The sequence below is a fragment of the Amblyraja radiata genome, chromosome 10 (genome assembly GCF_010909765.2).
Source record: "Amblyraja radiata isolate CabotCenter1 chromosome 10, sAmbRad1.1.pri, whole genome shotgun sequence".
In the NCBI taxonomy this organism is placed as follows: domain Eukaryota; kingdom Metazoa; phylum Chordata; class Chondrichthyes; order Rajiformes; family Rajidae; genus Amblyraja; species Amblyraja radiata.
The window spans coordinates 16,463,044-16,476,643 of NC_045965.1; the positions used below are offsets into that span (position 1 = coordinate 16,463,044).

At 42.1% G+C, this 13,600-nt stretch overlaps 1 protein-coding gene across 4 annotated transcripts in view; it reads right to left on the bottom strand.

The window, feature by feature from the left end:
* The window catches only part of tpr (translocated promoter region, nuclear basket protein), a 67,359-nt gene extending 54,024 nt beyond the window's left edge, over positions 1-13,335 (bottom strand). For 2 of the 4 annotated variants that reach the window (XM_033028183.1, XM_033028184.1), the window contains exons 1-5: positions 12,920-13,088; positions 7,124-7,228; positions 6,942-7,015; positions 3,866-3,962; positions 1,254-1,357 (exon numbers count right to left, since the gene is read on the bottom strand). In XM_033028183.1, the coding sequence (XP_032884074.1) occupies positions 1,254-1,357; positions 3,866-3,962; positions 6,942-7,015; positions 7,124-7,228; positions 12,920-13,073 (534 nt within the window). In that variant the 5' untranslated portion in view covers positions 13,074-13,088. Of the gene's footprint in view, positions 1-1,253; positions 1,358-3,865; positions 3,963-6,941; positions 7,016-7,123; positions 7,229-12,919 lie in introns of all 4 variants that reach the window. The other 2 variants (XM_033028181.1, XM_033028182.1) reach the window with 2 other exon arrangements.
* Between the last annotated feature and the right edge of the window lie 265 nt (positions 13,336-13,600).

Consider the following 13,600-nt stretch of genomic DNA (forward strand, 5'->3'; position numbering starts at 1 on the left):
GGCCCCAGATTTATCTACCTTCCTACATTTTAAATGAATAGGTTTTATTCATTGAGGACCTCCCATCCCTGAGGCTCCACACAAATGTCTCTCTTTGGTTTATGTGTGGCCCTAACTGTACAATTGCAGTTGTACAGGGCCCTGGTGAGACCGCAACTGGAGTATTGTGGTTTCCTAATTTGAGGAAGGACATTCTTGCTATTGAGGGAGTGCAGCGAAGGTTCAACAGGTTAATTCCCGGGATGGCAGGACTGACATATGATGAAAGAATGGGTCGACTGGGCTTATATTCACTGAAATTTAGAAGGATGATAGGGAATCTTATAGAAACGTATAAAATTCTTAATGGATTGGACAGGCTAGATGTGGGAATAATGTTCCCGATGTTAGGGGAGTCCAGAACCAGGGGTCACAGTTTAAGAATAAGGGGTAGGCCATTGAGGACTGAGATGAGGGAAAACGTTTTCACCCAGAGAATTGTGAATCTGTGGAAGGCAGTGGAGGCCAATTCACTGGATGGTTTTATGAGTTGGATTTAGCTCTTAGGGCTAGAGGAATCAAGGGATATGGGAAAAAGCAGGAATTGGGTACTGATTTTAGATGATCAGCCATGATCGGTGCTGGCACGAAGGACCGAATGGCCTACCCCAGCACCTATTTTTCTGTTTCTGTTTCTAACTCTCTCTAGTCTGAAGAAGGGTCTCAACCCAAAATGTCATCTCCAGAGATACTGCCTGACCTGTTGACCTCCAGCACTGTGTAGTTTTCTTTCTCTATTTACTTTTATGGATTCTCCTTAATCTAATCTATCAAAGCTATCGCATGCCCCCTTTTTGCCCTTATGATTTTTTTTCTGAAGTATGCTCCTCAATCTATTCTCTCCTCCGCTTTGCCTTACTCATCACGTAACTTAAATGCACACAAAATCAAATGCTCAAGTGTGGAATTTTGAAAGAACCGTAATAAATCATGGTTCGACAGCAATCGTGGTTTATATTACGCAATTAAATATATTAATTTAACCCCACTGAATTGGACAATTCCGCATTAAAAAAACAAGAATCACTTGCAAATAATTGAAAGGAAGTATTGTTCTGAACCACATGAATCAAAGGCTAAGGAAGAAACTATGGTTAATTATGATTTCATTATATATAAGAGATGGTCATAAAATAAAGTGTTCAAGTGCAGTTGAAAAATAGTATAAAATCAGCAATATTTCACCTGGTAGCCATCGACAGATTGCAGCTCACCTTAATAGAAACTTCTGATACTTGAAGTTCATCGAGTTTTAACTGAAGGTCTATCTTTGCTGAATTTGCTTCCACAAGTTTATCACTTAGACGTTTCAAATCCCCTATAGAAAGACAAAATGGGTCAAATTCATTACGTTTCTTTACATTGTTTGGCCCAACTCACCCATGCCGAACAAGACAAGACGCCCCCATCTAAGCAAGTCCCATTTGCCTGCATTTGGCCCATATCCCTCTAAACCTTTCCGATCTATTGCCTCAACTACCTCCTCTGGCAGGTCGTTCCACACACCTACCTGGATGTGGAGAGGATGTTTCCACTAGTGGGAGAATCTAGGGTTAGAGGTCATAGAATTAAAGGACCTTCTTTTAGGAAGGAGATGAGGAGAATTTTTTTTAGTCAGTGTGGTGAATCTGTGGAATTCTTTGCCACAGAAGGCTGCGAAGGCCGTTAGTGGATATTTTTAAGGCAGAGATAGATAGAGTCTTGATTAATACACGTGTCAGAGGTTATGGGGAGAAGGCAGGAGAATGGGGTAAGGAGGGAGAGGTAAATCAGCCATGATTGAATGGTGTAGTAGACATGATGGGCCGAATGGCCTAATTCTACTTCTATTCCTTACGATCTTATCTTCTGCATGAAAATGCTGCCCCCCTGAGTTAAATTTTTTCGCTCTCACCTTAAACATTTGTCCTCTGGCCCTAGCCTGCCCAACCTTTCCCTTTCGTAAATCATCTCTGCACTCTTTCCAGCTTGATGATATACTTTGTGTTAGCAGGGTGATCAAAACAGAACAATACTCCAAATCCGGCCTCACCAACATCTTTTACAACAGTAACATAATGTTCCTACTTCCATACTCAATAACCTGACAGATGAAGGCCAATGTACCAAAAGCCTTGTTTACCATTTTACCCATCTATGACAACACGTTCAGGGTACTATGCACCTCGGGAAAATCCTTCTCTTTGACCTGTCACTACGCAAGGTTGCCACCCGTTTTAAAAATCATCCATTGCCCAAGATCATCAGGGTGACAAGCCTCAACCACTTGCTGTCTATCAGGGGTACTGACCGCCCAACCACCAACAGTACTGATGCCTCAGGAAGGCAGTTAATATCATAGATAACACACCATGGCAATACTCTCTTCTCACTGCTACCACCGGGAATATGTTACAGAAGCCTGCGAATCATCACCTCAAGGTTCAAGAACTGCTTCTTCCCATCGACCCTGCAAAATCCTACACACAACTCTACCTCAGCACCAAACCACTACGGGCACTCCACTATTGCTGCTGCTCTACATACTTTAGTTCTTTTCACTACTGTGGTCCAGGTTACTGGTGAGCTTAGATATATATCAATTTTTGAATGACCCATTGTTCTTTGTTCAATTTTTGTCCTTTACCCAGCCAACTTGAATGGCAACTTAACACTATATCCAAATCCTTATCCAACAATATTTTCTGTTGCATCCCATCACAATCTTCTATGCCCAATGGCTCGCACCACATCACCCTCCCCATTTCCCTTCAGTTTCCATCACTCAGTTATGAACATTTTTGAAAATCATTGTCAAATACCTTACCCATTCATAAAACTATGGTAACATTGCCCAATATGAAATTACAAATTCATGGTATTGTTAGTACCCAATGATTATAGCCTTTTGTAAATAACTATGATCAGCCCATTGTTTCCTCAATTTCTTCAATAACAGTGATATGTTTTACAATCTTACGGTTTTATCCAAGAACCTTGGAAATTCAGAATCAAAAAAGCATCCATCGTCTCTTATTACCCAACGATGTCAGACAATTTTGCACAACAAAGGAATCTAGAAGGCACATCAGGCGCACAATATCTTTTCATTCATCCAGCCTCAGTGAATCAACTGCACTTGTCATACATTTCCCTGCCTACACCGGATTGATGCAAAGCTCCAAGTGCTGTAAAATGGTAAACCCCGTCTCCTGTAATCCTTTATCAGTCTATTAGACCCACATTTACACCACCTAATCCTTTTTTCCAATGCTCCACCACTAAATTACTCATTAACCCCATATTGCTACACAAGACAAAGTCTGGAACAAACTGACACAAGAACAATGCTCCAGGAAATTGTCCCAAAAAGTAGATGAAATTGTAGTTGGACCAAATTGATTTGTACACTCTTGCTAAAAAACCCTCCCCATGTTACCTTTGCTAGTAACACGTGTTATTTTGTTATTATTACTCTTTACAAATGCCTTTTTTAATGGGGGGAGGGGGGCAGAAATCATTCAAACATAATTTTTGCTGCCCCTGATGGTAACAAGATCATTCTTCACGACCACCCGTATGTCATGCATATTATCCAAGATCCTATTCCCATCTCCTTTTCAGCTTTAACTTATCACTATAACAAAACTTGTTTTCAGACACACGTGAAGATCACAGCTTTGAAGAGGCAAAAGGTACATACAATGGTAGGAGGTAAACGTCATTGGCAAATTACTTTGCACATCACACATTATTAGAAATATGTGAAAACTTATGTTAAGGTATAAGGTATCTTTAAGGGCTGTTGCAATTAGGTACTAAATTTTAATGAAGTTACTCAACATACCATTCAAATGTTCCACTTCCTGTAATCTACGTTCAAGTGTTCTCACTAGCTCTCGTTTTTCATTATCTAATTCATTTTTTGCACGAGAAAGCTGGCTCTGTATTGAAATGAAATGAAAATTAAACATGATACTTATTTATATTTTCCAGGAAAGACAATGGTTCAAGCCACCAATAGCAACTTACTACAAGCAGTGATAATAATAGACCATAGATGGGATTCGCAATCCTACATCAACCACTGATCCCTTCCCACTGTTATCAGACTGCTGAACAAGTATTTCCAGAAGATAGAGTGTAGACCTGATTTTTCAACCCACCTGATTGCAGATCATGCATTTTCCTGTAAGGCTAAAATGCTGTAACACTATATTCTTCAGTATTTTTCTCCTTACACTCACTACCTGTTGTACTTGCGAATTACCAGATTGCACACATGTGTAGTATAATTTTGATTCGATGGCACGCAACAAAACTTTTCATTGTATCTCGTCACCACACCTGGAATATTGCGTACAGTTTTGGTCTCCTAATCTGAGGAAAGACATTCTTGCCATAGAGGGAGTATAGAGAAGGTTCACCAGACTGATTCCTGGGATGTCAGGACTTTCATATGAAGAAAGACTGGATAGACTCAGCTTGTACTCGCTAGAATTTGGAAGATTGAGGGGGGATCTTATAGAAACGCACAAAATTCTTAAGGGGTTGGATAGGCTAGATGCACGAAGATTGTTCCCGATGTTGGGGAAGTCCAGAACAAGGGGTCACAGTTTAAGGATAAGGGGGAAATCTTTTAGGACCGAGATGAGAAAAACATTTTTCACAGAGAGTGGTGAATCTCTGGAATTCTCTGCCACAGAAGGTAGTTGAGGCCAGTTCATTGGCTATATTTAAGAGGGTGTTAGATGTGGCCCTTGTGGCTAAAGGTATTAGGGGGTATGGAGAGAAGGCAGGTATAGGATACTGAGTTGGATGATCAGCCATGATCATATTGAATGGCGGTGCAGGCTCAAAGGGCCGAATGGCCTACTCCTGCACCTATTTTCTATGTTTCTATGTTACACATGATAATAATAAACCAATACCAATTCCTCTAAATACTCCAAACACCTTGTAATGAAAGTCAACACCCCATTCAACTTGCTACAAGTGCTACACTTGCATGTTACATTTCTGTTACTTATTCCCTCTGATTCATGGAACACTGAAGAGCGCATCTCTGCCGACAATGTAAATCTTACCAATCCTATCTGCCAGCCCATGATCCAGATCCCTCTATCCCAACCTTTTCATCTGTCTTTATTGTTCTCATCTCTGTTTCTGCACGGGTTGAGGGCACGGGTAGATGGAGTGATGAAGACAGTAGAAAAAAGGAATTGCACATACTGATTTACCAAGGAAAGACTCAAAATACTGGAGTAACTCCAGTGGGTCAGGCAGCATCCCTAGAGACAGTGTTTGGCATACTTCCCTTCAGCAATCAATGTATCGAGTACAGGGGTTGGGACACTTGTACAAGTCTTTGGTAAGACTGCACTTGGTGTATCGTGTGCATTTCTGGTCACCCAGTTATAGGATAGATGTCATTTAGCTAAAAAGGAGGCAGCAAAGAGTTACAAGGGTGTTAGCGGGACTGAAGGGCTTGAGTTATAGGAAGAGGCTGGATTGGATGAGAATATTTTTTTTCCCTAGAGCATAGGGGATTGAGGTATATAAAATCATGAGAAGTGTTGACAAGGTGATGATCACAATCTAGTTCCCAGAGTAAGTACATTTAAAACTACAATCAAATAGAATCAAGATTAAATAGGATTTATGAGATCCAAGAGGCAACTTTCTCCACACAGTAGATGGCAGATATAGGGAACGAGCTACCAGATGAAGCTGTGGAGGCGGGCACCATTACAATGTATATAAGACATTGAACAGGTACATGGATAGAAAAGATTTATTAATATGGGCCATAAACCGGGCCAGCTGAGACAAACATCTTAATTAGCAAAGATTTAAATGTTTTAAATGTGTATATGTGGGGGGCGGGGGGGGAAACCGTTTAAAATCTCTTCCCTGTCCGGGAGACCCGACCTTTTCCCTATCGGGTCTCCGTTGTCGTTGGGGCCTAGCACCGTGGAGCGGCCTCCAACCTGAACGACCCGGGGGCTCGGGAGACTGCGGACTACTCACCATCGTGGGGCTGGCCGGCCTCGGAGCGTGGGGAGCGGTGGTGACTCGCTGCTGCGACTCGACTCCTGGGGCTCGGAGGCTCCAGCAACGCAGCCGCAGGTCCGGTGGACTGAGACATCGGGAGCTCGCGGGTCCGGGGGGAGAGAGAGACCGCTTCCCGGAGCTCCCGCAACGCGACTTCTCCAGCCCGTGTCGCGGGGTAGGAACGACCCGGAGCGGGGACGTACATCATCCGGCGCGGCTTCATGGCCGTGGGACATTCCAGCGCCCGCCGGGGGCTCCAACTTTGTGACTTTTAGACTGGGAGCGGGGCCGTAAATCGCCCGGCACGGCCTAAAATGGCCGTGGGACTTATCATCGCCCGCCTGGGGCTTGGATATCGGGAGAGACATGGAGAACAGGGGAGAGAAAAGGCTTTGCCTTCCATCACAGTGGGTCCAGTGTGATGGATGTTTGTGTGAATTAAATTGTGTCTATGTCTAGGAATGGTCTTTGTTTGTATGGCTGTGGAAACAGAATTTCGTTTGAGCCTCGCTGAGGCTCAAATGACAATAAATTGTATTGTATTGTATTGTATTGTATGAGTCGGGCTGAAAGTTCCATTTCCATGCCATTTAACTATCACTTTATAACCTGCCCTAGGAATGCATTGCCGGGTCCTCTCTTCATGCATGTCATGCAATATGGACCACAACTTTTGGTTACTACATTCTCTGGTTAGATGAAGAGCTTTTCCTCCATTTCATTCCATCAACATTTATTGAAAAATCAATACAACGTTGGATTTACTCAAAATTTGTGGAGGTAAAATGCAACATCTGTGGAGATAAGGAGAGTTGGGTAAGGTGGCAAATGCCAAGGATAAGTAAAATACTGTATTTCACATTGCATACCTCTGTATTCATTAGTTTGTCCTTCGCAGATTCTAGGTCCTTATTTTTGCCCTTAGTATCTTTTAATTGATCATCTGTGAAGAACAAATCAAGAAGAAAATGTAAGGACTCATCTGACCACACCCAGTACCGTTAGAAATTAACCCATCTTAAAACTTTTGAACTTTTGCAGTAGTACTTACTAAGTGTAGAAAGTTCCTCACGCAATTTCTGACATTCTTGAGTCTCTGATACTAACTTTCCCTGTGTCTGGGTCAGTCGTTTTTCCACTTCAAAGTACTGTTGCTCTGAAATGTTATAAAAATGCTTTTAATTTTTATAACATTTTAACATGCTTTCTATGCACTGATATTTGTACACTGTATGCAAATTTATTATCCAACCGAAGTTTACACAAAAAGACACCAGAATTAATAAATTATTTATCAAGTAACTTGTTTCAAATTCTAAATAATTAAACGTAAAAGAGTGCACAGTGTGATTAGAAGATATACAAATTCTTTCAATCTGAAACATAAAATGTTTACAAAAACCCAGTCAAGAGAATCAACAAAAGGTTTCATTAACTTATGGCAATGGGTAATAAACATAAAGCAATAGTAATTACAGGTCCACCTCCAAGAGAAGTCCAATGTTACCCAAACCGGCCGCACAGGCAGACGACTAGAGACATCGGCCCAGTCCGAGGCGGACCTCCAGAGCCTCTGCCGCAGGGGGTAAATTTGACCCAACCAATCGGCCACCAAAGTTCAGACGAGGTAAATTGGCCACGCCACCCCGTCTAGATGCTGCATTTACAAGGGGACTTCCGGGGGGATGGGGATTCAAGTACACTGTCGTAATTTCGCCCAGATTATGAGGCGCCGCACCACCCGTTGCTGGAAAATCGGTGGGTGGACCTATACATGATTTTTCATTTCAAACATCCCTGGGCCAGGAAAGCATTCATACAATCTATTTCCCAAGTATTTGATAAGGCTTGGAGCATCTGATTTGTGGCTTGAGGAAACCAACTTGGCTTGAGGAAACCAACTAACCTAGTCCATTTCCATTGAGTTAGAAGTTAACTATGTTGGCCTAAAAACAGTAACCATAATAGACTATGCTGGATAAGAATGCTAGGTTTCCTTTCACTAAGGTGATGAAGAGTAAAATATTCAGACTTTACAACAGTCCACCAATTCATCACCTCTGTAAACAGCTCAATAATAAAATTAGAAGCACCTTAATGCACGTTATATGGAACAGAAGCCTTCTGCAATTTACAACTTTGAGATTACTGACATAACATACCTCCTGCATTCCCTCAGGATATTGCAAAGTACTTCACAGGTTAACAATAACTTCAGGCAAAAATAATTTTATGGCAGAAAATTTGTGAACTAATTTTTGAATACTGACCCACAATTGTCTTTATGATCAACATTTAGAAAATCTAGATGGTTGCTATTGGTTTAGGCATTCAAATTTGTCTTACATTGGAAGAGGCCCTGCTGTTCGAAAATGAGCCATTTGATTAGTGATACAGCCAACATGTGCAACCAAAAATGTTGCTGTAAAATGTTTGACCAAAACAATGCAGTATTATTATGATGCATGCCTCCATTATGTGCTCACATCCTGTGGGCATTACCAAACTCAAGGGTTTGACTAAGGTGAACCTGTTGCTAGTGAGCTTAACTTATGCTCATAAAAGGCTGAGAAAAACTTATATAATGCAGATTTTCTTCAAACCATTTTGCATGGATTCAAATAAGATCTTTTTGTCCAGTGCGAAGTACCAAAGCTTATATAATAAAGCATGCAAAAGGGACATTTCCAGAAATAATCACAATCACAGAAAACATTAAAAATATTTGGTAATCTACAGGTAGATATATAGCTATGTAATATAAATTTAGATCACAATCTGGAATTTGGAAAAATTGTATCATGCCAATGATAATCTTAGAATACTGGATTGTTGTAAAAATTCCATGTGTTTCATCAGGAGAGGACATCTATCATTCAAACCTCATTCAGACACACAACACATAGCTAATTTGAAAATGCTAAATGTCCCACAGGAACAGCACAAAGTTTTCACCACCACCTTCAAAAGACCACATAGGACAGGATGAGCAATAAATGCAGTTCCTGTTAATCCTCTTTATGATACCCAAATCACCACCACGTTCCTCCCCGTTCGAGAAAAGCAAAAAAGTTTCCATTTATGATATTGCATACAAATGTCAAAAGATGCAACCAATCTAAATCTTAATCAATGCAGATGATCATGCTCAACCCCCCCCCCCCCCCCCCCCCCAGAAGTTGTAAGATATTTTTGAGGTTGTGGCTCAAGAGTGGATTTATGACAACTTTCCAAAATCTTCAAATTACCACGTGACAATTTCATTTTCCTATTGAGGTGGTATGCTGTGGCATCTAATCCAGACTAAACGCCATCAGTCATTTCACTGCCTAGATTTCCGATCATCTATATTCTGTTGCATTTTTTAAACAATCTTCCACGCTTTCCACAACTCCAACCAATTATTGTGGCACCTGCAAATGTATTGATCAGACCACCGACATTTTAATCCAGATTATCACAAGAGGTCCCAGCACTGATCGCTGTGAAACACTACTGGTCCCACCCTCCAGTCAGAGAAACACATCTCTGCCACAATTCTCTGTTCTTTATGACCAAGCCAATTTTGCATCTCGCTTACTAACTCAGTGGACCTCATCTGACATAATTTTATGAATCAGCCAATCATTAGGGACCTTGTCAAATGCTTTACTGATGCCCATGTAGACAACGTCCATTGCCCTACTAGCCTCAATCATCTCCATCACCCCCTTTAAAAACAAATTGACAGACAGGACCTCTCTCATGCACATGATCGCATTGATGTTCCCTGACATGTCCATGCTTTCCCCCAAATACAAGTAAATCCTGTCCCTCAGAATCTTCTTCATTAATTTCCCCACCAATGATGCAAGGCTCACTGGCCTATAACTCCTACATGTCAGAAGTGAATTTATTCCAAAACATCTGCTCCCAATCTAATCTCTCTAGTGTCTGTCCAATACTGTTGCAATGATGCTCAGTACTGATGCCCTGCAAAGATGTGTTCTCATCCTCTTGCTATAATTATTGTACACTCACAATTATATAGTCAAGTTCTGTCATCACAGCGGGCCAGATTTCAAACAATGACAAGCTGGAGAACAGGAATGGGGCGGTGTCAAGGCAACAAACATTCCCTCAATATCAGCTAAATGAAGGAGCTAGTCAATAACTTCAGAATGCAGTGGCCTACATGCCCTGGGTCTGCAACAATGGTGCTGAAGTGGAGATGGTTGGGAACTTCATGTTCCAAGGCATAATATGCTGGTCCAACCACACCAAAGCTATTTCAAGAAAGCACCCCAATGCCACCATTTCCTCAGAAGACTAAAGAAATTCAACATTTCTGCGATGATATTACTAATTTTGACACTCCAGAGAAAGCATCCTAAATTGAGAGCTTGAATGCATGCAACTCCAGATTCAAGTATAGCTTCTTCCAAGTTTTTGAACAGATTCATCATAAACCAAGATGTGTTCCTGATCTCCCAATAAACCTCATTGGGCTGTGGCACTTTTTATCTGCACTTTCTCTGTAGCTGTATCATTATATTCCGCAGCGTTTCCCCTCTCTCTTGCCACTACCTGTTGTACTTGTGCGGTTTGATTGTACTTGTGTATAGTGTGATTCACTTGGATAATACACATGCCAATAATAAACCAATACCAAACCAAAATACTCTGAAAAGTTTCAGAATTATGATCACTCACTCTATACTCACGACTATCTAGCTGTGAGAACTGTGCGAACGCCATTTTCCAGTTCGCCGACAATACCACCGTTGTGGGACAAATGACAGATGATGATGTCAGAGTATAAAAGGGGGGTCAATCGACTGACCAAATGGGGCCAGCACAACAAACCAAATAATTGAGCCCAGATAATTGATTGTGGACTTTCAAAGAGGAAGAATGAGAACGGACAATGGGGAGAATCAAAAGTTTCAGATCCCTGGAAGTGCATATCTCTGAACATCTTTCCTGGACCCAGAACATTGATGCAATTATAAAGAAAGCCCATCAACACCGCTACTTCATGAGAAGGTTGCTGAGAGTTGGTATGTCTCTCTTGGAGTTCTCTCTTGGAGTACTCTCTTGGAGTTCTACAGGCGCACGGTACAGAGCATATTGATTGGTTGCATCCCGGCCTGGTTCAACAACTTGAATGCTCAGGACAAAGCCAACTGCAAAAAGTGATTAACACTGCCATCAGGGATTCGGACCTCCCTACCTCGAAAAGGCAGCCAGCATCATCAAAGACCCACACGACTCAGGACACACATTTCACTCCTATCATCAGGAAGATGATATCTGAGCCTGAAAACTAACGTGTAGGTTGAGGAACAACTTCTTCCCTCCAGCCATCAAGTTATTAAACACTATAACCTCCAAATAAGCTTTGAACTACATGGACTTGGGATCACTGGTTTTATCTTTTTTTGCACTGTTATTTTATGTTTGTTTTTATGTCTACCCATCTCTTATAGACATACACACTAAAACACACTCTCTCTCCTCAACATGATCAGCTGCTCACTCATTTCCCTGTACAATGTGTAATATGGCACTTTCACTCATGGGACGAACTTCAGCTTGATTCAAGAAACACTCCTGTATGCATCAAACAAATTCCGTCACATCTAGTCCACTGGCACAAATTAAATCCCAATCAATATTGGGAAATTAAAATCACCCACAACTCAGTGTTCCAGTCCTCCAAGGTGTCTCTCTGAGTAAAGCTGTGACATTATCCTGATCCATAATAAACCTCACCTATTTTCCATCACATCTAAAACATCTAAACCTTGGAACTTTGAGCAGCTAGTCTTTCCTGTCTCTCAAGCAATTATCTGTAGTGGCCTTCCACATACCAACCCAGGTCAAAGCTCATTTTGGTTGGCCTAGTGTGCGTTACAGAAAATCTGAGAAAAATCTAAATCATCAAAGGAATAGTCAGTCCCAAAACCCTATGGTATCTAACACATCAATAAGTAATACCAATAGAAAAGGCAAAATCCTAAAATGATGGTGCATACTGACCTCACGTTACATACCACTAATAAACATTCCGAGTAGAAAGACACAGAGTAACCTGAAGGCCTGGACATAAAGTGGGTAGGAGGCATGGGATAAAACAATGGAAAAACTAACCATGGAAAACAAAGAAAAGTTGCATCCAACATAATAGGATATCAAAATGCAAAGATCAGGAGGAACTCAACAGGTGAAACAGCATCTGTAGAGGGAATAGATAAACAACATTTCACGACAGTCAATCCTTCCAATCCGAAGCCTTGCCTGTCCATTCTCTCTACAGGTGTTCAAGAAGGAACTGCAGATGCTGGAAGATCGAAGGTACACAAAAATGCTGGAGAAACTCAGTGGGTGCAGCAGCATCTATGGAGCGAAGGAAATAGGTGACGTTTCGGGCCGAATCCCTTCTTCAGACTCTACAGGTGTTGCCTGACCTACCCTACTGAGTTACTCGGTGTTGCCTGACCTACTGAGTTCCTCCAAAACTTCTTGTTTTGCTCAAGATTCCTGTATCCACAGTTCCGTATGTCTCCAAACCAACAAGCTATCAAACTAAAATTGTAACTTTTAGATACAAGTTCGAGTAACTAAAAAAATATTTTCGCAAAATGCTCTGAATAAAAACATACGATATGAATATTCAAAGGAAGCAGCATCTATGGAGATAAAGGTAACGTTTCTAATCGTTGATTTGTCGTTTAAAAAAAAAATATCCTAGAGTTGATTAGAAATAAAAGGGGATCGTTTCTCGACAACTGAAGCGACTGAACGACTGTGGCATAATCCAGGACAACCGCGCTGGTATTTTTGCGTACTTCCATACTTCACCTACCACTATCCACTTTCAATCGCTCGTACTTGGCCTTGACCGTATCAACGTCTACATCTTTGTCGGAGATGAGCTTCTCGAGCTTGGACACGACATTTTTGGGTATTTTGGCAAATTCAGCGCGATCAAGCAACTGCTGCAACACGGCCGCCGCCATGTTGCAATCTGCGCCCGCTGCAACGCGCCGCTCGCACACGTCACAGTCGGCGCTTGTGAAGCAGGCCTACGTAGTCAGCGCGCGCCGCCCTCTGGGACCTATAAATAGCGGCGGCAAAGGCCGCTGCCCCCGCCCCGTCTCCCTGGCAACGCGGACACTGACCCCGCCCCCCCCTGCCCCTGTCCCTGTCCACGGTCACCTCCCGTGGTCAGACTCGCCCTCGGGGGGGCGGCCATTGGCGATCTAACGACCATGAACCACAACTCCCGGAAGCCACCGCGCTCTCACTTCCTCCCAGCACTGTCACTTCCGTGTTCAGGAAGGCGGAAGAACGCAGTGTGTGGGCTTCTTCAGTGTTGCTGAACATGGTCTCTTTAACTGAAATTACAAATCTTGTACTCAATGCCCCATCGGATGAAGGCAAGAATACTATAACACCTTATTCACCATCTTATCTACTTATGTCCCCACTTTCACAGACCTATGCACTTGCACCCCCAGTTGTTCTGTTCTATAACATTCCTCAG